The sequence below is a fragment of the Athene cunicularia genome (genome assembly GCF_003259725.1).
Source record: "Athene cunicularia isolate RWA chromosome 11 unlocalized genomic scaffold, athCun1 chr11_part1, whole genome shotgun sequence".
NCBI lineage: Eukaryota > Metazoa > Chordata > Aves > Strigiformes > Strigidae > Athene > Athene cunicularia.
The window spans coordinates 16,534,611-16,561,193 of NW_020799113.1; the positions used below are offsets into that span (position 1 = coordinate 16,534,611).

Sequence of the window (26,583 nt, forward strand, 5' to 3'; positions counted from 1 at the left end):
ATCTGTTTTATTTTGTCCTCTGAAATTTTAAGGCTCTATTTTCAAAACATGTTTCTTACAAAATCGTATTTGTCATGCACTTTACTGTTTGATAGCAAAGGCATTCATTTAGAGCAGGTGTAGAGCAAAAACAAGAGGTCAAATTCAAATGTCATTCAATAAGCAACATTTCCTTTCTAATACAACAATGAAAGTTCATTCAGTTTCCACACAAGTCCCCACCGAATTAAAAACCTAGACAAGGCCTAAGTACTATTTTCTCTATTTTTGTAAATATGCACAGCTGTTTCAGAAAACCTTGTTTTTATAAGAAAAAAGAAAACTGAATGACTGCAGAGATTAGAATCAGCTAGACATCTAAATAGTAAAAGTGCTATTTATACCATTGGTAAAAGCATGGAAAATAATTGCTTTGTTATCGCTTTGTTCTTCCCCTTCTGAACAGGCATAGTCAGATTAAGTTTGGTTTAAAAAAAAAAAAAAAAGTTTAATGAAAATCTGCAACTGCAAACATTTCAGTTGTTTGCATCACAGAATGTCCTGAAACACTTTATTCATGTTCATTCTGAAACAAGTAAACATACTCTGGTCTTCCACTCCTTGTTAGTCCAAACGAAATAAAATGAGCAGTAATTTACACAAATGCATGACATTGTAAAATGAGACATAAAGTAGTCAAGCTGCAGCTAAAAAGATTATCAGTGAAACAAAACCCAGTTTTCCACTGAGCAAAGGCTTGCTAATACCACAGCCGTGAAACTAAAGAGGGCAAAGCTGCTTCCATGCTGGGAGGGTAACACAGACTTAGCACACAAGTGCTCCCTTTGCAGGAACGTTGGAAAAGAGAGATGCAGGCAGTCTGGGAAAAGGAGACATCAGTCTAAGACTGCAGATTCACTGGACTGCAGAATAATTGACCTTAGGAACAAACCAAGTGATAATGGCTTATGCAAACTCCTGTAGCACTCCATCCCTGCCAATAATTTAGAAGGATCTTCATTAACTGGTGTAGTTAGAAGCCCTGTAGGGGTCCTGTAGGACAGGCCCTGTCCTACAAGCTGTGGAGCACTTCCCCCAACAGGCAGTGCCTTCAACTTCCACTGAACACTGAGCGCCAAGAGCACTTATTAATCATGCTAAACTGAGGCTTCTTCTGTTTCCCAGCTAAGTGAGGTTTTTTAGAAGAGTTGAAAATCTGATTCAACTATTTTGCATGTAAATAAGAACCCCTGTCTGCAGCACCAGCTCCATATCAAAATAGTTGGTTTAAGATGATATTTTAAGTAAAGCAGATTTCTGTTAGCTAGATACTAAACTACTGAGATGATTCAATTTGTAACCTCCTTTTGTTGCCTCTTAACTCCCCCATGCTAGGGTGGAATTTATGTGCTCACACTTCTGGACACATTTGCAGCTGGGACTTCAATACTGTTTGCTGTTCTAATGGAGGCAATTGGAGTTTCCTGGTTTTATGGTAAGCACTTCATTTTTGCACCTGCAAAATCTTCTAAAATTCCAAGTGTTTATGACAGGCTTACACATTGTTTTAAGGGAAAGCAGCATAGCCTTGTATACATGGAACCACGACAAGACAGGTTTCATACAGTGATTTTCATGAGATACGTGAACAGTGACAGGAATGCAGACATTCAGTGGGCCAACCTTTGAAACCCTGCACAAAGCCAAAGAAAACTGCCTTGTGAAGGAGACTGCAATGGGATGAAAATGTTACTGCTTTTGCCAGTATTTTGCAGCTCTTAACACAGCTGATGACTTGCAGTAGCAGGTTTATACCCTGTACTTTTGAAGTCCTAAATACAGACTCACCTGCTCCTCCTTTCTGTGGTTTTCCCAGGGCCAGTCTCCCAGTCTCCCCATGCAATACAAATAAAGGTAGTTTGCCTTTAGAGAGTTATAATAATTCCTACATTAGTCCCTTTTGAGACAATAGTTTGCTTAATTGTAAAACACTAGTGGTTTAAAATTTATCTTATTTCATAACATGCTATGGAATACCCACCATCCTAGATACCAGAAATAATATTATTTCTAGTATTTCACACTAATTTATGCCACCAAAAGGGTGCAGTAATTTGCTTTAACCTCAACATGACAGGCTTTATGAGTATTCAGTTGATCTCTGGCACTAGGCTGGAATCACTGTGTGCCAGCCAGTGTTCTGGTGATGTGCTACAGAACCCTGAAAAAAAATATGGCTCACAGTTTAAGTCAGGTCTCAGATGATGTGCCCGGCTTATTAAGCAACTTCCCTGACCTTATTTGGTCTTTAATATTTTTTTCCTCCCTGAAGTAACATAAATAAAAAGCAAGACACTTGATACACAAGTTTCATAAGAAAGAAGAAAAACATTTTTTTCTTTCCCCCTGTATAAATAACCGCAATGATGGCAAACAGCCACATTCACCACTCTAAACCCGTATGAACGCACTGGGATAACCTTAACTGGGAAAAGCCCAGCAAATTAAAGTTGTGCTTTCCTTCACAACACTGACTTTGGCAACATAGCAGGACACTGAGTCTGCCTAAGCTCATTCCTTAAGCCTATAAGAACTTAACAGTCTTGTGAAGTGTCCTGTGTTGTCTAATTTCACCAAGGAAAAATATCCAATACTCGGCTATAAGTGACAAAGTTTACTACTACTCCTCTCAAATGAAACAAAAAGGTTAAACAGAATATATCTTACAGCAGAAATATTTGAGTATTTGATTTTATATATATAGCCTGCTAAACCTCCAATTCTAAAGTTATGAGAGAGTATCTGGCCAGTGTTCTCCCCATCCCTAATTCAGTATTTAATCAGTGTGGTGTTTTGAAATATCTGAAGTCAGTGTTTCAAACACTTCCCTTTTCCCTTATGCCCCCAACCTAAAGGAGTTCTTTCTAAATTCTAGGACTGAAGAAGAGTTCAAAATTTCCCCTATCATACAGGAACATAAGGCAATTCATAGCCTCGAACTTATTCACTGGTAAAGATGGCACCTGCAGAAGAGCAGAAATTACAAAGTGCTATAAATCACCAAATCAAGAAGAAAAAAAAAAAGTCATAATTTAATCTGAATTAGGCACATCTTGCTAATGAAATAGTTAAAATGATTTTTCCTTTCTTTTGGGGAGAATGCTATCAGTTCTTGATCTTGTCACAGACAGGGCTAGTAAAATTGTAAGGACCTCAGAAAGAATATCTCATTTTTCCCAAATAAAGCAATAGGATTCTCCATCTTAGGTCTTATACAAGTCCTATCACTCCAACAGTCCAAACTATTGGTTGTATCAGAAATTGCTGCTATATTAACCAAGTTTCTTGAGCTCTTGTTTTTCTTTCTAATTTCTTAATTCTCATGTTATACTTTCTGGTTGGTCACAACTCTCTTCATTATTACCAGCTTTCAATGTCATAGCAGCCTGCAAATCTTCCCATTGAACTCTGTATTGAACTAGCTGCTATGATTCCAAATAAGATTGTTCTTCCCCTGAAAGTCAGCTTCATTTCTATTTGGAGAGAGTGTTTATAGTTAAAGTATGATTCAGAAGGTTCTGAGACATTACCATTCTTACCTACCATTTACCTCCCTCAGACACTTACAGATCCATCTGTTCTATATCACCATATTCTTCTAGTCAAACAAACTCTTTCTTGCTGTTAAAAACTGTTGATGAGTGAGTGAGGTGAAAGAATGGCATTCATGCATAAAGATGTTCAATCTACTAAAGAAATAATTTTTAACTTTATTAATGCTATCACCCAACATCAGCATGGAGTGAGCAGCTCATATGCTGTTCTCTCTCAAAACAGTGGAGGCACTAGATTTCAGACAACCGTCTTTAATCCCTGTAAAAGAGCTGAATGCAGAAGAGTGATCATAGCTTAGCTTGGAAGCGGACGCTTAAGAATATTCTTCAGTTAGCAAGGGCAAGTTATTCTCTGCTACTATTAAAGAAGGATTGACTGCACCTCACAATAGCTAGGCTTTGTATGTGGTTCACAGACTAAACCATGGTTAGTCAAATTTTGTTTATTTGTTGCACCTTCTGTCCTTCATTATCTTTTCCTTTCTCCCTCCTGCCTCCCTGTAACAGTGAAAATATCTATTCATTTGTCTTAAGCAGCTGACAGATGTTTTTACTGACATAGCATGACCTGTTGCTTTATAAAAAAATATTACAGCCCCAGGTGCTATTTAAACTGATTAAATCTGGCATAGTCTTGTCTACCTTTTCTTTCTGATAGACCCCAGCTGCCTTAATGACCCAGCCGAATATTAAGCCAGCCTGAAGGCAAGCATTGACATTTTGGCACAGACCAAAACCATGGATATTTAATTCAAATTATACCTATGACCACTTACTGTGAAGTTTCTCCTTGAAAAGGCCAACTGTATGAGAAAAGGGAGAGCTAGTTTGTTTAGTATTCAGATGTATTTTAGTTATGACTAATAGCTTGTTACCATTTTTCCTCTTGTGCAACCCTGATATCACCCCTCTGATAAATATTCTAGGAAAAGCCAAACACCTCTCCCATTGACACAAAATTGCTCTTCGGTTTCACTTGCAGGAAAATCTCTACTCAGATTTTACTATTAACATCTCCCTTAATGACTAGAATAAACTCAGTATGAGCTTCATTCTCACCTGTAATCTCACTGCTTTCATTTACTTAAATACTTTCCAAAAAGATCCCTTAGACTGAAATTTCAGGCCAAAAGGTGCATTTATTTGAAAAAAATCTAAGGTCAACTCTTTGATTTTGCATAAAGGAGAGAAATTAATCAAATCCTGACTGCTGGTACTCATCTATGCTTTTGTATGGATGTGTGCCTGGCATGAGAGACAAAGTATAAAGGCAGGCATTTCTACAGAGTGGGAATACAAACAGGGCAAACCAACTTGGAGAGCTTACTGCTCTGCCATGGGGTTGGGAAATGTTTCCTACTGTTCTTCTCATCTTCATGCTAGCACAGCTGCCCTTCTTTGGGAATGGTATTGGTATGTCTCTCCCTTACTGCCACCAGGTGAGGGTGACCTCCAATGAACATCAGTATTGTTCCAGAGTTAGGGAGGAGACTCAGGAACAAAAAGGGACAGTTGTTGTTAACTTCACTACACAGCTAATCAACAGATACCTTGTTCTGTGCTCCGTAGGATTTACAAATGAATGCTACACAATGGCTTTTATATCCTTTTTATCCCTTCTTTCTCATGTTCCCAATGTCAATGATTACTGAACGATGTGGAAAAAAAATGCCTTTCCTCATTTTTTCCTGGATGCAGGCTTCTATGACTGGTGTTCTGCATTTGATGGATACATGCTGGTTAGTAGAGAGGGAGGTGGCAGGTGTCATCTTTATGTGCAGAAGAGCAACTCAGATGTAGTGAACGGATGACAGGATGGCTGAGTGGGTCCTGGCAGAGGTCAGCAAGGGTGGCATCATGGGGAATATTGTTATAAAGCACCTGATCAGGGTCAGGAAGTGGAAGAAGCCTTCTGCAGGCAACTTAAAGAAGCATCTAGATGAGACCCTGGTTCTGACAGATAAAGGTATCAGGAGCAACTTTTTAGCATAGATGCTAGGTGGCCAAACCAGAAGTGACACTCTTCTGGATTTGCTACTTGCACTCAAAGATTTGCTGCTTGGGATGTGGACAGCAGGATAAATGAGTCAGAAGACTGACCTGCCAGCATACGAAGGCCAACAGCATACTGAGCTGTAACAGAAGCATAACCAGGAGATTACAGGAAATGATTACTCTCTTTTACTCAGCACCTGCTAGACTGCATGTGGAATATTGTGTCCTGGTTTTGACCCTCAGCAAAAAAGGTGTTCTTAAACTGGTGAGAGTCCAGTGCTGGGCCACCAAGACATTCAGGAGCTGGAGCACAGGCCCTGTGAAGAAAGTCTGAGGGTATTGAGCTTATTTAGCCTTCAGGAAGCTTAGAGAGGACCTGATAGTGGCCTTCCAGTACCTACAAAGTAGTTACCAAGAGAGTCAGGCTTTTTACTGAAGTACACAATGGGAGGACAGAATGATGATCAGTCAAATTGAAAGGATGAAAATTATTTTTCTTTATAACAATAACAACACATTGGAACAGTTTGCCCATAGAGTTCTTGCTAACTCTGTTCTTGGAGGTTTTCAAGACCCAGCTAGACAAAGCCATGAGAAAGCTGTTCTGAACTGTGCTGACCTTGATTTGAGCAAGAGACTGAGCTAGAGACCTCCCAAGAACTCCTCCAAAAGGAGGTTCTATAATAGTTCTATGATCTACTGTAATTCTAAAGGGTCAAAATATAGGATGGATCGATGAAGCAGTTTCACTGCAACTCTTCAATTGCATACAAACTGTGTGACCTCATACACTGCTACACATGTCCACACAAGTAAAACTCAATATGGGAGAAAAAAAACAGTGGAGTAACACTCACAGGGAATAGGAATTAAGTGGAAAATAACTTCAAGATTGATTTAATATATCTTTTTTCTTACTGCTATATTATTTCAGTGTAGAAATTTCATTACTTGGATTCATTTAAATCATATGTATGGCATTACAGGCATTATAACTAATTTTTACTTTCCAAATTTAAAAAAAAAAAAGCTCCAAGCATATAAAAGAATACTACACATCACATAGTTAAAACAAGATGGGAGAGGAAATCAACACATACAAAGATTGCTTGTAGGGTTCCAAATGACTGTTGGAGCTATGAGACTACTTTTTGGAAACATGCCCACGAATTATTTCAGCTATGACCACTAAGCAGTTTCACCTCAGGGCCAGGACCTGCTCAGGGGCTTCTGTGCAAGTGAGTGAATATGAAGCCAGTGGCTGAGCCTTTACAGCAGAATGACTTACAAAGTCCTAGCAGGCAGCGAGTGCCAGAGGTACTTGTAACATGTAGACTTTCATTCTGAACTGTGATCATCACTGAGATGAAAGAAGGTTATCCCAATGTTAGGAGGGTAACTTGCATCTGTAGCCAAATCTACTTTTCACTTTCTTCCTAATCTGTTCTTTTTTGCATATTTGTTTAATTCCCTTAACAACACAGTTAGGTACATAGAGAATGGGCCAAATTTTCTGTGCCATTTAATAGACCATTACAGTAGTCTACATTCTCAGATAACTGTGTTTATTACTTCAGAAATTACACTGAAATTCTCTTTGGGTTCAGTGTATTTAACTAGGACCTGATCATAAATGGTAAGTATCTCTTGTTTTTCACTGCAAAACAAGGAGATTACTTCCATATTCAACACTAGCTCTCTAGCAAGTCATCTGGAGTTTTGTGTGTGCTACACCAGTTACTCCCTGTAACTGAGTCACCCATAGTTTCAGTTTATCCTACTGAATCACACACACACAAAAAAAGTAAAAGCTTTCAGGAACTAGAAAAAAATCAAGCCTTACAGGTGCTGTCATCTGTAGCTATAGCTATGTTCTACTTTACAGGTCGATTCTTAGAATGGTTATTTGAAGACAGAGTATTGAAAAAGCATGCTGTTGAAAAAGCAGACTGAGAGCATGGCCTACTTATCCCTCATTTGCAGTAGAAATTGAACACCAAGCACTATTTGAGATTTGGGTACATCTGCCTGGAAATAAAATTTTTGGAGATATCTAGTCCTTGTCTTTGACCTTCTGCAGCAAAACGATAAATTTCACTCAGTATTCATAGCAGTTGAAATTCAGTCACTTTAAAGTTCACAGAAGGCACTGCAAATAGAATTAAATTAAATTTAAAGAGCATTTGCAGATCCTTTTGGCTACTTTTCTTCACCTGTACATAATATTGGGGGGAGGGGGTGTTGGAAATCAAAAAGAAGTTTACACTCAAATGTCAAAACCTTGTAAATACATTACATCCTGGCTGATTATAAAGGACTAACTCAAGCTGTCCTAATTATTTACAATAAATAAATCCTACTGAACTGGTCCCCATGAAAAGAAACAATTTTTTTGGTAAACTATACATCCTGTCTAACAAATGGCAAAAAGCTGCATTTCTGCTGTTTACCTAACAGGGTTCAGCATTAAAAGTAAACTGCCTGAACACATCAAGTATAATAAATCACAAACTAATAGTCTGACATAACAGATTGCACTAGAGAGAACTACTTCTCTGTGAGCCAGTGTCTCTAAGGTGTAAAGTCAGAGATTATTTTTTTTAAAGAAAATGAAGGACATTTAGCAATAATCATCCCATTCTAAAATACAGTGTGGAAAACAGCATGGCCTTAGATTAAACTTTTGCAAGATACCTCATATTGATAAGTCTAACCATAATAGAATCAATAAAAAAGAAGTTCAAATGGACATTTTACAGTCACTATAAGATGCATGTTTGCATTGCATAGTAAGTTATAGTAAATTACTTAACATAAATAATTGTCCCAATAAATACTGAAGATGGAAAATGTCCCACTGAAGCCTACTACCAGAAATTTCAAAGCATGCAAGTCAACATGTATTTTTTTTACTCTAGTAATATTAATTCATTTCTCACATACAGACAGCTTGATACCCTTGTAGAAGATTCAAAATATTTAGCTAGATCAGGCTAGTGCCACTCACAGAAAGCACATTATACTTGTGCAGTGCTTCCTAAGATACTGAGACACAAATGTTAACAGTTATTTAAATGTGTAAAGTGCATAAGGAATTAAAAGGCACTGACTGAAATGTCATTTCTTCCTTATTCACCACTAAAGAATTTGCTATGTCCTGAGGATTTTTTTGTTTTCACCTTGGCCTGGACAGCATGATCTGCTCTGATTTTGAAGTCACGGTCTAGACAGTGTTTCTGAAGGAGAGTCAGCGGGGTGAGAGGATCTTCCTTTCTGCACGGGTTGTGGGAAGATTTCTACCGCAACTATTTACACTTTTAATAGCTACTAATACTTCAGCTGACATAAGTACTAAATACCCACACATGTTACATACAGAATCTCAGACTAGATGGATTCAAGGGATATTACAGACTGAGAACTGGGTTTTTGCAGCTAAACACTTGCTAAAAACTTTGTTCCTGTGCCTCCTTTGCTCTGCAGTGCAGTGAAAAAGTTAGCTACCTGCAGTGGGATGAGTGATTTTGAATGTGATACTTTTCTGTAGTTTTCCTTACAATAGAAATCTTGTACATTACTTCTTGCATGCTAATACAAAGTCTTACACTGAAATACTGTATGTTACTGTCAAGGTTTTGATAATAATGAATTAAGACATCCATGTTTCCAACTCCATATTCTATATTCCTGGTACAATTAGCAGGACTTATCTTTGATCTATGTCTTAATTTAACAATTTTCACAATATCCTTTGCTGTCTTAATTACGCAGCAGTTAAGATTTCTGGCTACTCTTGGTTTTTACTGACATGAACAGCTCATGTATCTTCCAAGGTATCCACAACAGCTACACTACTAGATGCATACAGAGGTTAACAATTTTAGAAAATTCTAGTTGGTATTATAATTATCAAAACCACACAGGATACTCTAAAAAAGGCCACCTGTTTCTAGCTGATTTAGTTTTCTATGTATTTATACTGAACAAAAGCAGCATCTCTCTAGTTCCTTGGAAAGGTGATAAAAGATGAAATTACATTTGTCATAGATATAATGAACATTCTGTGGTATTCAGTGAAACACTGAAAGATAAATATGCCATTAACTGGAACAGGTAAGCTTCCTTTGATAAATTATTGTATGACTCTAACCCATTATCAGTAAGCAGTTCATGTAAGGGTTTTCCTTCAGGATACTCATAACTGTATTGAGTAATTACGTTAAAATAGTCCACAACTACTAAAAAAATGTGTGCCCCATACACATCTTAAATTCTACATATTTATTAAATGCCGCTATCAAAGGTAATGCTATTTGCAACAGGCCTTAAGTGCTCACAGGCATTTAAGTTTTGCACACAGTGATGTCAAAGACACATCTAGACATTGAAAGGAGATCAGTGTTGTTACCTTCTGATTCAGAAGTCATTCATGTCTGCTTTCTGAAAAAGCAGATAGTTTTGGGTATGCCAGCATCTCATCAGTTCAGATTTACGCCAGTCTGACGTTCACATCCCTTCTAGGTGTGGACAGATTCAGTGAGGATATCCAACAAATGATGGGCTTCAAGCCAGGCCTCTACTGGAGATTGTGCTGGAAATTTGTTAGCCCTGCTTTTTTATTGGTAAGTGTTGATAATTATATCACCATGGAAAAAAATGCTAGTATGTTGCTTCCTAGAACATACAATAGATACCAAGAGCAAGATACCCATTGCTATGACTGATGCTGTCAGAATGAATAGAAGACACTCCAATTTCATTCTTTTTCTTCCTCAATCACATTGCTTATATTTTGTAACAATAAATTTCAGTTGTGAAAGAGAAGCTAATTACAGCTCTGATCGTCTGCTTCTTCATTTTAGCAGGATTGAAAGAAAGTAACTTTTCTTAGGGAACACTGAATGCTTAGGCAGTGTCCTCCCTTTCCCCCCAGCATCTACACATACTAAACACAAATCATTCTGTTGCGAAAATAAACTGGCCAGGGATAAGAGATAGTGTTAGCAAGAATTTATTTTTCATTGGAGGATACCAATATCCCTGAATTGTGGAATGACACCTTAGAAAAACTAATATGCAACTATGCCCCATAAATTAGCTATGTGAAACTCTGAAGAGATGTATTAAATATACTTTGTAAGCTGCCTGATATGAAAAACAAGTGCTTCATTACATTTGGGGAAAAAAAAAAATCCTAGCGTTTGCTTGCTTTGTGTAAAGGTTAGATTCAGAAGTAAACTAGAGCTTTACATTGGGATCTTTTCCTCTGCATATTTGTAAAACAAAAGGTCAGGATGTATAATATGGAAATTCGACCTTGCTATGATTTTAGGCAACTATTAATTGCACTAAAGCTGTGCATTCTTAAAGGACTGATATTCCTAAGGTACACTTGGTAGGCTTTTATGACAGCCTTCAGGTCCACTTTGTTGTTTGGGGGGGTTTTAACATAAAAGCTTCTGGCCCCGATTCATCAGTAAGCACCTACCAAGCATGTATTTATTATCCTTTTAAACACTGTTTTATAAAGAAGCTTGTATGGAACTATATCCCACAGAACTTCAAACACGCTGACTCAAGAAGAACAAAAAAAATGCTGCACCAAGCATCCTCAGGTTTGGCACACTAGGAGACTGTTGAAAATTTAAAATTTACAAAAAGAGTTTTAACAAGCTAGCTAGAGAAAGCTGAAGTGACTGTCAGTCTAACCCTTAGGTAGCTTAAGATTTCTTGGTGAAATGGCCCCAATACCTTCCTACTGAGGCCTATAAACATAAGGGTCAGAATGAATCTGTAGGTAATGCATCTTTCCGTCATCACAATGCACAATTTCTTTTGCAGCTGGAGGCATTAACTTGGAACATACCGAATTAATTACTGGGTATCAATATATTTTAAAACCCATGGGAATTATATCACACTGGTTAGGGGACATTGGGCAGGTTTTTTATGGCTGTGCATTTTCTCAATCTTCTAAAAGGCAACATGGACATTACAATTAATTTACCTTCTCACAGCCTACCTTTTGGGTTCATTATTCAGTACATTAAGGAAATAAAGCAAATCATTATAAAAAGACCAAAATATTTTACCTTATTAATTTATAAGTGAAAACTATAAAGATAGTCACTAGCATAAAAAAAGGTAGTCCACTATTAGCCTATATAATAAAAACCTACAAATTCTATAAATTTGATCATTTGATCTAAGAAACAACATTTTTATACCACCAGTATGAAGCATACAAACTGTCTCACCAGAAGACACTAAGCCCATAAGCATAGTAAATACAATTGAAAAAAATCACATAGAGTTTCTTTGATAGAGGTAGTTTAGGATAATTTGGGAAAGGCTATAAAATTCTCAGACTGCAGTATAATTCTTGCTGTAACAATCCCATGCATGCCTAGTGCAAGGTGACTCCTGTTTGGGACTGGTAGAGCAGTTAGAGCAGTTCCTAATGATAAATACAAGAAAAGCTAAGTTGGAGTTGGTCAGGTAACTGATATTAGGAAATACCTCCTTGAAGCTTTTTCTCCATACTGTCTGCAGCTATATACATCGTCCATAAAAAAATCTCAAAATGGAAATACTATTTTTCTAACCAGATTCCACACTATTGGCTTCCTTTAACTCACACCATCACTCTCCTTGTGCAGCCTTTGAAACGCTAGGCTTGAAATACTCTAATTTGAAATTGCTAAATGGAGCAGAACATATAGGCCCGGAGAACCAAATCAAGGAACTCTGCATATTACACAACCCATATGAATTTAACAGGAGGGAAATAGGGTGGTACTCCACTCTTTCCTTCTTGCACCTAATACTGGATGGGGTAACACCAGAAGAAAAAAAAATACTAACTTTATTTTCCAGGACTTAAGGCTGCTTGACCTTTCCTCAATAAATGTATCATGCTGGAGTTTGTATCATGCAAATCAATATAAAACGTCTAAATGAAGCCTAGTATCTCTGGGAAACAAAGAGGGGAAGAACAATAGATCCTGCAAGAGGTTTTTCTTCACTATAGAATCCTTTTTTTATATCTGTAACACTAGTTTAAATAAGGCAGTAGCAGATAACCACCTGATTTTTCCACCAAAATTTCCAATAATCTGTGTCCAGAGTAGCTAAAATGAACTGTTAATACTAGTAATTGCATCAAGAACTTCAACAGTCTAAGCAGTAAGAGGCACAAAATAGGATGAAAGTAAATGGTAAAGTTAGGCTGAAATATACCTTAGGGTGGCTGCCTAATAAAACACATGAAATTGTTTTTTCACTTTTATGTTTTCTTCCCTAGTTTGTTGTGATAGTCAGCATAATAAATTTCAAACCACTGACCTACGATGACTACACCTTCCCTCTCTGGGCAAATCGCATTGGCTGGGGAATAGCATTATCTTCAATGATACTTGTGCCTGCCTATATTATCTATAAATTTATGAATGTGCGTGGGACCTTTAAAGAAGTAAGTAGAATGCTCATAAATGTCATAAAATGTTGTTATGAAACGAAATGTCTGGATCTAAGTTGGCAGTTTGTTTCTCTTACTCCCAAAACTTATTACTTTTGAGTGACCTTTTGGATCCAATCATCAGATGGACTGGAGCTTTGAGGTTGGATTACTGCATACTGTTTTAGTTTCTAGATAGAAATTAGTTTTACAGACAGCACCATAATAATTCTGAAAAATTATTTTTGATGCATGTAATTAATCCAACTGATGAGATTATTTTTTTCATTATTAACAAAAAAAATATACAAATCATGGTAGCTTCATGTTTAGCTCTGAGGTGTGGTCTTCACACAGTTCTACCTAGACAGAGTTCAGTCTACGCTATGCTTTATCACTCTATACTAGAGTGCTGTAAACTGTTACACGTACAAAGTTAATTCAGACCTCTCCTATCTTAGCATTGAAGAGCCTCTAAACATATATCCACATAAAGGGAGGGTGGGATGTGCCCCCAAAGTAGCCCTGTGTTCAGGATGTCCTTTATTCATTTAATGAGAATCCAGCAAGGACAAAAGAAATTATTTACTGGGTCACAGCAAGAGATGCATTTAGACCAGTATTCTGTTTATAACAGCATGCACTTCATATTTTATTTTCTCTGTCATATATGTATCCTTATCCTCCATTTACTGGAATTATTTCAACATTCTGCCAAGGCTAGAATTAATGTAGATCTTTCTATTGTGTTCATCACTAATATCAGAATGAAGAAACTTAATATTCAAGATAGACCAAGGTACTGAAATAGATCTGGAAATCAAGAGAAATCTGATGTAGGCACCAGTTACGGTCTCATCAGGCCTGTTGATTTTTAACTACTTAAATAAAAGAACCAGGATATTAGACAGCAGCATCTTGGACTACATAAATGCACTTCATGTATAATATGCCTGGCCTGTGCACTGAATAAGCAGAATCTGAGAAACAATTTGTGAGCATCTTATTCTAATGATGTGCCTCACAGCCGTGTTTAACATTACAACTTAAGTGTTTTTATCTTCATTTATATGTTTATATGTAATATTAATGTATGTATTCTATTTAAAAGTACCTCCTTCTATGGGAAAAATCATCTGTATTTCCTTACAGTTCACCCCACTGTACTTTATTTATCAGTTCAAAATGGCACAGGATTAAAGTTCACTAATCATATTAATTTTTACTATCACTGTTATATTATCTTAAAACCTGTAATGGTGCTTAGAAGACTCTTCACCATTATACAGCATCAATTTTTGTCCCATCACATCATAATTTTATAACCTAATCTAGACACTCTGATTTATACCTAGCTCTATTGCTCACCTTTCCTACAGCTAGAGTTACACAACGGAGTAATAAGATATTGACACCCTTGGGCAAATCACTGAATCACCACTCAGAGAATTAAGCAGAAAATAGGATCTCATCCTTTACCCAAATAAGGCACATCCCCCTCACATCGACCTGGGAGACCCAAAGGAATAAATGCCTTATTTCTGAAACATTAGTCATCCCATTTCATGTTCATCTCAGAAAGGTACCACGAAGTGGGCACTCCTCTTCATCTGCCCTGATTTCATCAGCTTCAACATTCCAACGTTGTGCACAATTTCTAGATGTCATGTCCAGCAGTTCTATAATCCCTTTGTTTCATTCCATTCCCGGGGGTTTACAAACCCATTTTCTAGTAGCATCAAAGTGTTGAAGAATAATTTGTACTGGCCCAATAGGTTCTTGCCAGCTTGCACAAGTTTACTGATATTGGGATGCAGCCTTTAGCCAAAACCACATTTTCTCATCCATTTTGTAGTGTTAGCAAGTTCTGGTTTGTCTTTTACAGCTCCTGTAGACAGCAACTCTCCAGTTTCCCCCTCAGAAATATAGCAAAAGGCTACTATTTTACATTCTAATAACTATCATAAGGTATGATGCCCAAAACTGTGGCTGTTAAAGTATGGGGAGAGGTATGCTCATAGTCTAATGGGAAAGTTCATGATAAATCAAAATCTATGTTTGACCCCAAATGGCACAGCATAGGGTAGACAAAGGAGATGAGCTGGGAAATAGCCAGTATCTCCTTCCTCTCTCACTGGGACTGCTCAATCCCATTACAGCACTAACAGAAAAGTGTGAATTTAGGGGATGTAAGGCCTGTGGTACCAACTTGTTCCTGATGTTCTTTTCCATATGCACTTGCTAAATATTTGGACTTAGTATTTGCATAAAACTTTCTACTGTTGCTTCTTATATTAAAGGCTAATACCAAGGGGCTTATAATAAGCTTGTTCTCTCAGTGACTAAGTTAAAGACACATGATGCAGTGATATTAAAGATTTAAGTTACCGTTTTAAATAAAGTTCATGCTACTTCCCCATTATAGATTGGGGATTACAGACATAATCCCACTTCATATGGCTGACTTTTTCCTCTTCTTCCCATCTGGTTTAGAGACTAGCTTACTGCATCACACCTGAAAATGAGCACCAACTCGTGGCCCAAGGAAATGTCAGGCAGTTTAAGGTTTGTACTCCTTTCACCACACTTCCTCTCCTGATACCAACCCTTTCCTGTCTTTAGCAACAACTACAGGTTTGCATCAGTCTCCCCATAGTGGATACCTTTGCAGGTCTGTGGTTCTTTATTTCTGCCAGCATGACAAGATGCAGGAGGCTCAGTACCATACGCATCAACTGTTGGAAGGCTTTTGAAACCTTCTTTCTTTGACTGAGTGGAACCCCCAATTTTACAGATCACCTGAATCCAGTATTTTAGGTTGTACCTGAACACAGTGAGATCTCACCAAGAGACGAAGGTATATCTAAACTATCATGTGCACTTGAACAGGTCATAGTCTCTCCCTCAGTTATTGCACAGCAATTTGAAGTCACATTTCCTAAACTCCAATTACGTACCACAACACACAGTAAACAGCCAAACAAATATCTGGTATCAGAGCTTAGACATAATGGGCATGATGAAATAATGTGCAAGGTTATGTGGAATAGTTGTTCCCTACAGGCCTACAGTTGATTGAAAACACTGCTAGAGACTTCTTAAGCAGCCATGAAAAAATATGCTCTAGGTTTCCAAATACTGCTTTCCTTTCAGCAAATAAAATGAGCTTATTGAAATAAAGTCCTTTTTGTAGAAGATAAAAAGGATGCAAATATGAAGCTTGTTACACTTACCAGCATTCATGCTGGACGATTTTCTGTCTTCAAAGTTTAAAGCAACTAGAATTATGCACACCACCTCAAAACATGACCCAGATTTTATAGTGGTGGTTTGTATGTTGGTATCGAAAAAAAATACTTGCCTTTTGATTACTCTGAAAAATACTGTTTGAAGTATAATTTTTAATTTTAAAGGAAATAATCCAAGTGTAGATTTATGGGATGCAGAATAGAGGCAGGAAGAAAAGGCTTCCTGTTTCATGACTATAATTTATTTGATGCGGCCAAGAATATGTAGTAGCACAGCACCTCTTCCTGCTTTCTCTTTCCCTTGTTGCTGCCTCAGTTGTCTGAAGATTTAATGTTCTAGACATAAGTAATAACTTGGTTTTTCCAGAGGCAGATGTTCCTGTGTGGATGGGCTATAAACAGTCATTCCTACACAGTACTGATCTTTTGAACCCAAATGTATAATGGCTAAAAGAAAGCCAATGAGTTTCATGGAAATTAGAAAAAAATGTACTCGGGTAAATTCCTAATGATACCTCAAACCATGTTAAACGCTAGGTCATATTAATTTGTTGCTGTCTTCAACAAACAGCTAGGAATAGCTTTGTTACTGCTGAAGCATAGTTACTCCTTTGTCCACAATGTTTAAGTTTGTAAACATAACATTAACTTCTGTAACCAAAGAAGTACAAAAATTTTCTTCTCATGGATGTTCGGCAGTTCTGAGTTTTAAAACCGAACTGAGAACTGACTAAATAGCTTTTATATTCAGCACATTTCTCACTGTAAAATGGAATCCACAGAAATTTGGTTATAATCTATCCTTTATTTTGAAACTTCTTTGCAACTCTAAATTTTTCAACCAATGTATTTAAAACATCTCTCACTACCATCATCTGAACTAATAATGTTATTAAACAACTACTTCTGTTCCCTTACAGCTTCAACACTGGCTAACAATATGACAACCAACAGATTGTAGAAAAAGCCAATATGTTAAGCTAAACTGAGAATACAGAAAAGTCAAGTTCAAAGCTCCCTCGATTATGCTTGGACCAGGCTGGCTCAGAGCTTATCTACTGACTCTTTGAGGGAAGACATCTGCTCTCTGTTCTCAATGCCTCCCTTCTATTACTTGGCTTCAAATGATCTTTAAAGACTCCGTTTCATTTTTCTTACATCCTTTGGTGCCATGAGATCCCTACATGACCAAAACTTGTGAGTTTTGCTATTGGCAGAAGTGGAGGAGGGGGGAGCAGAGGAAAAAAAGCAATCAACATAAGTTAAATGCTTTTTTATTGTGAAATGAATTAAACTTTTCTGACAGTAATAATTTACTTCAGATATTCATGCCACGACCTATTTTAAACCAACAACACCTGAACGTTCTTAGATCTAAAGAAAGAGTACATCTCAATTATGAGGAAAAAGCAATGTTAACTATGTACAATTCATTAACTTTCTTTCCATACTATCCTTTGGGATATGAGTTTGCATCCTTCTGAAGTGAAGACTCAATGCTTTGGTTTTAGTGGTTTGTTATTAGTTTCTTCTCTTGGTGAAGAAGGCTGTCTTTGCTGTATATGTCCATGCCATTTTCTATCAAGTTTAATTACACAAGCTGAAAAGCGGCAGGAACAGAATTCCTGTTATAGCTACTAAGTACAGGACATGGTTTAATACCACATTGTACTTAATGAAAACTATATTTGTTTATATCGACAATTGAAATGTCTATATTATATGATCCATACTCCACACTCTTCCAGCCAAGTATGAAAGTTACATGCAAATAGACAGATTTTCAGCTTTTTGTTATATTTTGTTCCGAATAAAGAATGTAAAATACATAGGAAGTGAGAATTACATAATCTACCTGGGGGCACCAAAATACCAAACTTCAGCTTTATTCTCCTGCTGTGCACATGCTATTATTATAATTCAACCTGAATTCACCTACCAAAACATAGTAAGATTGTGCTGAATAATTTAGAAGGATATTTTAGGCATACTTGGCTCTCTAAGCCTATTCCAGCTCTTCTCTGTGCTAGTATTATGCAAGTTAGAAGATAGAGAACAAACTGCATTTGGGTGCTGTTCTTACTCTGTGACCACTTACCACTGTAGTATTTTCCCAGTGACCACTAGATTCAGTAGCTTTGAGTTATTTCTTGTACTTATTTATCACTAGATTTACAGTCATTTTCAGAGGCAGCAGCTTCTCAGCTGAATCCAGCCCAGAGCTTACCTCTGGACCTTACCTCTGATTTTTCTTTTTGCCTTTATATATCCAATTCAGCTTGTCTTTTAAATGTATGTATACTTCCTCTTTTTAAAAAGACCATTTAAAAAGATGGGGCGCTTTTTTTATAAAACAATTTTTGTTGAAGGATTTCCCCACCCCACCCCCCTTCTTTTAAATGGTCCAGTTTAAAAGCCCCAAGTGATTTTGACATTTTCCATTTAACATTGATTTCTGTTCAAAATAAGGGAAGGGAAGTTTCTCTCCTTATTCATCCTTTCCTCCAACGTAATCAATACTTTCGAACATATCAAGTATAGTCCTCTTCTTAAAGATTCTCTGTGACAAATAGTAGTTTTATTTAAACAGGGTTTTAAACCTAAAGACTACTGTCTTCTAATTATAAAGGAAATCGTATTTTCTGACCCAGCTGATGGCCAATAGCTGTTTAAACCCTGTTATTAAATACATTTCAATAATAAAGGAATTTCAAATGTTGTGGTTCTAGTTCTGTAATTATACAAGAAGCCAAACAATGAAAATATGTCGAGGCCTTCAAAAAAGCCATCCCACCAACTTCATAAGTAATCCCATTTTTATTGTTTGCTGAACTACATAAGGATCTTTTCATTGTTGTAAAGCTTACTTTTCAATAATACAGATGCTTCAGTCACTGACTTGGCATGACTCAAAAGCTTCTTAGCATAGATATAATTACCAAGTTTTGAAACTCTTGGGGGCTCTTTAACATGGAGCTTTAATAGCTTGTGACATTATACATGATTTGGATCGCTCATGTTTGGAAATGCTGACAAACTGCATTAATGTTCACTTGTGACACACCCCATCCTCACCATCTGTAAAGCAAAACCCTTGCAGGAAAACTTACATTTCATCACCAGTCTGCTCTGAAATATCTTAACAGGGACTGAAATCAGCTTTACCCAGCATGTTAGGGTTCGATTGCATTTTTAATACCAAATCCCAAGGCAATTACCTGCTACATTATTTTTATTTTTATTACTGTATAGCATCTTAGGTTTAGTGTAGTGTTTATAGCTCAGGACTCTGTTGCACTATTGCCATCTTGTTCTGAGGTTTTATAGATAAAGAACTTGCAATCTATACAGAAGACAATAGCAAATCAGAGAAAGCAGGAATCTTATTACCAGGAATAGTCCAAATGAAAAAGATAATACACACTGCATGACCACACAGCTAGGCTTTAAGTTCAGGATGTTGCCCAAAATAAGTCTCCCACAAAATAAAGGACTTCTGTCCCAGAAATGAAGAATAACGTCTTCAATTCTCCACAGAATAAGATGCTCAACTACCTCATGCCTCTTGGACAATAAATGATGCCATTAGACACAAGCTAGCATCCATTCAAATGACAAATACCTTTGTGAAGACCAGGTTATATTCTTTTCCTCCATTCAGTGATATGGTACAGGCAGTCCAATAAGAAACCACAGCTCAGGCATCCAGGTCCTCCTGCTTTGAGCTCCCAAATACATTTGCAGTATGGAAAATATCAAATGCCACTAAGATACTCTTCTCCCTTCAGTTCAACCACTTGTAGTTTAAAAAAAAAAATATATATATCACCCAGCAAGGTCCTTGTCACCCATGTGGTTTAACTACAAGTCTTCCTCTAACTCAATCTTGAATTTTCAGGCAAGAAGCCCACTCTTTCCCTCAGCTATACCTATTGTGGGAACAGACCTGCTCCAGGGACCAATGTTCTTCCAGATATCCCCATGGGATTGCAAGTATATGCTGGTGGAGTAGGAAGCCCACTTCTAAAAAAAGAAAATTTTTGATACAAGCTTATTCAAGATGCAGTATCATCTGCTTGCTAATCATGTTGGCTGTTTTGTAACAAGCCAGTGGCAAGAATTCAGTGAAACAATTAAACAGCTCACTTGACAGTTCTAGAAACTATTTTCTCAAAAGCCTTTTTTTTTTTTAATCTGGTAAAGGAAACTACTGTCATACATTAGCATCTCTCTTCTGACCCTCCTTCCTGTTAGTGAAAGAGACCTGCCTGTGATCCATATTTTTTTCATCAAGCCATAGAAGGTTAGTTAGCACCAAGGACAAAGAAATCCTCCATTTTCTTTGTATCCCTCCTGCTCTCATTCATCAGGATAATTCTTCATATACTTGGTACTGTTCTAAAGCTACACCACAAACTCCAGAGATTTAGATTTCTGGTCGAAACAGTAGGCCTTTCATGGGCAACAGTCCAAAAAGCACTAGTGCTATTTAGTGTTTGGCCCCTGTTTGAACCATATCTTTCTTGTCAGTCCTTCTGGTGTTCTGTCATGTCCTGAGGCATACACCCTGGCAACACTTGAAAGACGTCTTACCACAGTGAAGGATTTTGCAGGAAATCCAGGATCAAACATGATATTTTAAATATAGAATGTAGGAGAAATACTTGGCTGTTAACTATTGTACATTCCCTAACTGCACGTGCAATACATGTTTTATGTAATTTTCCCAGAGGAAATTTCCTATAATTGGTCATTTCTCCTCAGCAAAATACCATTTAAATGCTATTATTTAAAAAGGTCAAGCCCAAACATTTTGTATATACATCCACTTCTTATGCTATTGTTTTGACATGAATTAAGTTTATTTTGTACTGTTAGGTTGTAGGAGGCTACGTAGAAAATTCTTTTGCTTTTAATGTCTCTTTTTCAGTTCTTCTGATTCATACAGTATTAATTAGCAGATACTTGCTTTTATGGGAGTAGATAGCTTTCATTCGTATTCTGGACTGATTCACTAAGTTGCATGAGGCACTAGCAAGCATTTAAGAATTTCTTTCCTCAGAACCAAATGAAAACCAGAGATCAGCAATTTCAAAAAGAGATGAGACTTGCAAATGTTAAAACATTTTAAAATGGGCCCGAAGGACTCAGACATGACAGTTAGCACAGCTTAACAAATGACAACGTATAATCTACCTGCAGAAATTATGTGTGCACTGTTGAGCCCCTCGGAGCAGTAAAACAGGATATATTTGTTCTAATACATTTTATTTTCTCAGGGCTAAGAATATTTATGGTCCACAGATCAGCCTATGTGCAAGAACTCAATCTCCTTAAAGGCCAACATGATTTTTCAGATTAGACCCTTAAACAAGTTTGGAGTCTTTTGGATATAATACAGGGAGACAGATCTGGAAACACCTCCAGAAAGTCTCCTCCAAAGGGAAACACTTTTTCAGTCTACTTCCCTCTGACTCATAGCCATGCTCCTGGTGGTGACTGTGGGCTGACCTAGTTAATCAGTGGAAAGTTAAACGGTTAGAATATGAAGCTAAATTGTTTATAATACATGACAAAAGTCAGAAACAGGACCTTGAAGTGACCTTACTAGGTTCATATCTATATGCAAGCTGAAAGTAGCATACGGACTATTGTAAGCAAAGCTGGCCAGAAATCACCATACAGAGATGAATGTGAGAGCAGCTTGGACACCTGAATTATTACAGATCTTCATTTACTGAACTAGTATCATCTGGTAGACAAGAAAGCCAGCTACATTCAGCATTCCTTGAGGAAAAAGGTATCACTATTACAGGATACCACAAAGCACTCTGAAAAAATTTTTAGAACTTAATAATTTATATGAGTTAAGCCCCGTTACATCTGTGACCTTGCATCACTGAGTTTGAGAGGATCATATACAGAGAATAGTTGTGTCTCAAACACCCATTTGAGTGTTTCTGTGCTGTGGAAAATAGGTTTTTTCAGCCATTTCTGTTGTAACTCAGACTTCAACTGGAACACTTCACCAAGCAGTTGCCCCTCTCTAACCCATATTCTCAAAGGACAGTTTTTGCTGACAGCCAGCCAAGACCACTCAGACTGACAGAGCAGGCATGCATGTGTTTCATAGCTGTGATGTACAATTACTTGTTCTGCCTGCTTAAGCCTAGCTGGGGAATGACAAGACTCGTAAGCCACACCATACACATAGAAACTTTTCCTAGGCCAAAAAAATTCGGATTTTTGCATATTGTTGCTATAAAAATGTAGTCAGCAGAGGACCAAGATCCTTAACAGATGATTTATTTGTACAGTGGTGTTCACTGTCCAAGACTGAATTTAGCTGCATCTACATGCATCAGACTACTATAGAGAACTAGATGGCCAGCAGAAACACGTAACAGTGTAATATAGCTGCTTTTAAGTACAGAATTTGATCAGTTTTCTTTCACCATTTAAAACCAGAGTATGTTTAGATAAATTGCAATCATTGTATGACTGAGCTAGCAGAAGCACGCAGAAAAACAGAAGACAGCCAGAAGACTGTAAGTAACACAGATATCATGATTGTATTCAGTGAAGCTGTCCTCCTTAGAACATCATGTAGGTGTCTAGATGCAAGTGGTTGGGGGTAGCCAAGAAGGGGAGAAACTGAGAGGCTTAAGTCTCAGACCAGCAGCACAACCTTCCTGTAAGTTAACCATCACTGCCAGTAGTTTTCATGTTGAGAACAGTGGGACTCTTTTGCCAAAGCACTGACAGAAAGATTAGGCCACCTGTGTGCTGTGCTTTGATTTCCTCCTTTCTAAAGGCGTTTCTTTAGCTGCTATACTAAACAAAGTTGCTTAATTTCTTTGATAAGGGAACAGAATAAATTCAGTGAACTAAAACAATTACTAAGCCTTAAGCTGGCTCTCTTTTAAAGGTTTCATGTTGTTTCTTGGTCACTGCCAAGGGGCTCAAACTTGCAGATGACCTGCATTTGTAATTTATGTTGGACTCTGTGAACCTATCTGCAAGACTCAGCTTTTGTTTGCTGTGGGTAATGTCAGTTACAAAGAGAGAATCTCCAAATAGTACGTTTTGAAATAACTTCTAATAGGTCTGATGAAGATTTGCCTTACAAATAAAAGCTTTATAGTGAGCATTTACTTGTTTTACACCAGTGTTTTACTTAATTTTTAATGCCTTTTTATAGCAGTGACTAGACTTTATCTAAGGTAATGGTACCTCTGTATAGGAAATATTTTAAAATTTTTCCAGTTTTTTTAATTTTCATAGACTATAATTGTATATTGTAAGGCGAGAAGTTCAACTTTGATGTAACAAGGTTATCACACAGGACCTATTTCTCCATTACAAGATTTTGTAGTCAGCCAGTCTAGATCAATAATATGTTGGCCTTTGATTATAAATATAAAAACGTGATAAAGGAGAATAGAACACTATCTACAGCTAATGCACATTGTAGCACAATATTCTCCATTGCTGCCTTAATCTCATAGAAGGAAGTTGTGGGTTTCTAATTTATATTCTAAAAATAAATAAATAAATAAATCCAGAGCATCCTTTGGCTGCAATTTTGTGTTGTTAGATAACTTAACATGAAACCAAATGTGTTAAGTGTCTAGTAGGTCTACTTACAAAGCAACAGATCATATTGTAGTTTTCAGGAATAACTTTCCATAGGAGTTCAAAACTTGCCACTAGTAGAAATACTCTCCAGAGTGCCCCAGTGACCAAAAGTGTCCAAACACAGCCACCACACTTCCATGCTTGATTCCATTAATTGTGCAATCTGCAGGTCCATTTGCCTTTTTTGTAAATCTTTGGTTATCTGGGGGAAATGGCATTTCAATTTTATTTTTTTTTTAATTTTTGAAAGGGAGACACCTACATGCCCATGCGCATAATTAGAAATAATTACATTTCTTATAAATATGGATATGGATGTGTGTGATGTGTGCTGGTTAACTATACTTAAAATGCTGATAAAGATGGTGAATGTAAAGTATTTGTCCTCATTCCTCTGTCTTTCTGTGATCAGTGTAAATAAGAACTGTTTTAAGCTGTGCATTAATGTAACAGATTATTCCAATATTGTGTATAAAATTATTTAAATAAAATCTAACAAATATGCACATTAAAAAAGTATAAAGAAAAGTCTTATGTACCAAGAATTTACTTATAACAGTCAATTAAAAGCTGAAAAGAAAGTTTTGCTTGTTGTCAATACTATTCCCTGTTAAAGCTTCACAGGGACAGCCGGTCCTTGGTCCTGCAGCGAGCTCCCCAGCAGTGTCACACTTGGCCCCAGGCACAGGCACTTCTGGAGCAGGACTGCCTGACAGCAGTGCAGAAGGGGCCTCTAGAAGCCAGTCTTGAGCCGACTCTATGGACTAGCAGACAACTAAAAACAAAAGCCCAAAAGCAGAAACCCTGTATAGCCCTCAATCTTCATTAGATAGTTCAAATCCTTTCGGTGTCCAGTGGATGCAGTGAACAGGTTCATTTCTACATTTGAATCCTTTCAGGAATGTAATTACAGTAATGCAATGAAGCTTTCACAACCACACATTGAAAGGAACATGAATCAAAAATGAATAGCACAGAAACTGTAATTCCCCAAGGCTACATTTTCTTTTTTACATGCAATTCCTTTTGTCTTGTTAACTTTGCCATAAGTACTAATAGTCATAAGAGCCTTATTCTTAAGTTTATTATTGCTCTTAAGTAAAAGGCTACAATGAACCAACATCAAGGAAGAATAGATAACAACGTTTTTTATACTAAAACTTAAAACCATTTCCTTATATTTCCACATGGAACATCACAAAATTATGAGAAGCACTATTTCCAAAGGTACATTTTGTTAGGCAATTTCATACTTGGCACATAGAGATACTAATCAACTTTCCTCGGCCCTTTTTTTTTTAAGCAGATCTCATATTATTAAGGTACAGCCTTCAGTTGTTCATATTCCTCTACAGCCTTCAAGCAAGTAAGAAAACCATGGTTTAAATTATTTTAATTTATCTGATAAACTGAATAATGAAATTTCTGTATGACAGTTTTTAATAATGCAAAAAACTTAAACACACAAATTAGTATTAAAATAATTCAAAGTTAATTAATGTCAAAATACCTGAAGTGTTTCACAGAAGTTTCTTTTAATGTATTTCGCTGTTCAACAAAAGCCTGTTTACAAAATTTTCATTTTTCATCACTCTTCATTCTCCCATGTACTATTTTCACCAAGTTTCAGTCAAGTGGTAAGAAATTTAGACTCAGTATTAGCATACTATTATGAATGCAAATATAGGCAGGGCTTAAAGTGATAGAGAAATTTTGTCATTCTGGAAGTATTACAGAAACCAAGTTTCCTGTCTGCTTTTGGACAACTACATCATCTTTTCTGATATTCCCCTAATTTACTCTAAAGGCCAAAATTTAAGTTACATCTTTCAGCACCCTGAACAGGGAGGCAGATAAGGTACTGATGCTGCTTGCAGTAAAGGTAACTGTTTCAGCATCTCTGATTCTTCATCATCTCAGATTCATACAAGTAAATGTGAAATATCAATTTGCCCTCTTACCTAAGCTATTATTTATAACCTAAATTATAAATGGTTAAAATGCAGAAAAGAAAATTGAAGGCTGGGGAGAAGTCAGAGTACGTCCGATTCATTTTTCATTATAAGAAATCAACAATGCTGCCAAAAAGTTAAGATATTACACTCTTGTAAATGCAAAGGAAATGAAGAGAGAAAAACAGATGTGATGTGTTTAAAAGTAGTAACTATAAGTAACAGACACTTCTTTTAAAAGTTCAAAGATAAACTAGCTAGCCATTTTTTTTTTAAATTAAAAATGTACTACTATAACAGAACCAGAAATGCTCACTTGCATAATCCACCAATGTGTAATTCTATCAATAAATCAAAAGTAATTCCTAGAGAACAGAAAGGCTCTCTGCTTCCTCAATTGTAAAAAAATGACAAGACTGCATATCTCCATAAAGTTTTGCAAGGTCTTGGACAGACCAAAGCACAGCATACAAGCCAAATATTAGAACCCTTCACTCTTACAGTTATTAAAACTTACTAAAGCACCAAAAAACCCCAGAAAGTTGTATGAATGTTGTACCCTCCTATAAGCTCTCCTACACTTTTGAAATAAGTTTGCCTTAGCTTTTCTCCACATCTACACTGAAAAGTATTGTTTTCAGTTAAGGCCTTTAAACCATTCAAGTGGCAAAAGCACTTAACCTTTGAAAAGGCCTGTGTTT

The 26,583-nt window shown here is 36.8% G+C and overlaps 1 protein-coding gene across 1 annotated transcript in view; it reads left to right on the plus strand.

Moving 5' to 3' along the window:
- The window catches only part of SLC6A2 (solute carrier family 6 member 2), a 76,059-nt gene extending 53,298 nt beyond the window's left edge, over positions 1 to 22,761 (plus strand). The window contains exons 10-14 of the mRNA XM_026856731.1: positions 1,375 to 1,474; positions 10,110 to 10,210; positions 12,892 to 13,059; positions 15,538 to 15,609; positions 17,213 to 22,761. Coding sequence (XP_026712532.1) covers positions 1,375 to 1,474; positions 10,110 to 10,210; positions 12,892 to 13,059; positions 15,538 to 15,609; positions 17,213 to 17,236 — 465 coding nt within the window. The 3' untranslated portion in view covers positions 17,237 to 22,761. The remainder of the gene's footprint in view (positions 1 to 1,374; positions 1,475 to 10,109; positions 10,211 to 12,891; positions 13,060 to 15,537; positions 15,610 to 17,212) is intronic.
- Positions 22,762 to 26,583: the final 3,822 nt, after the last annotated feature.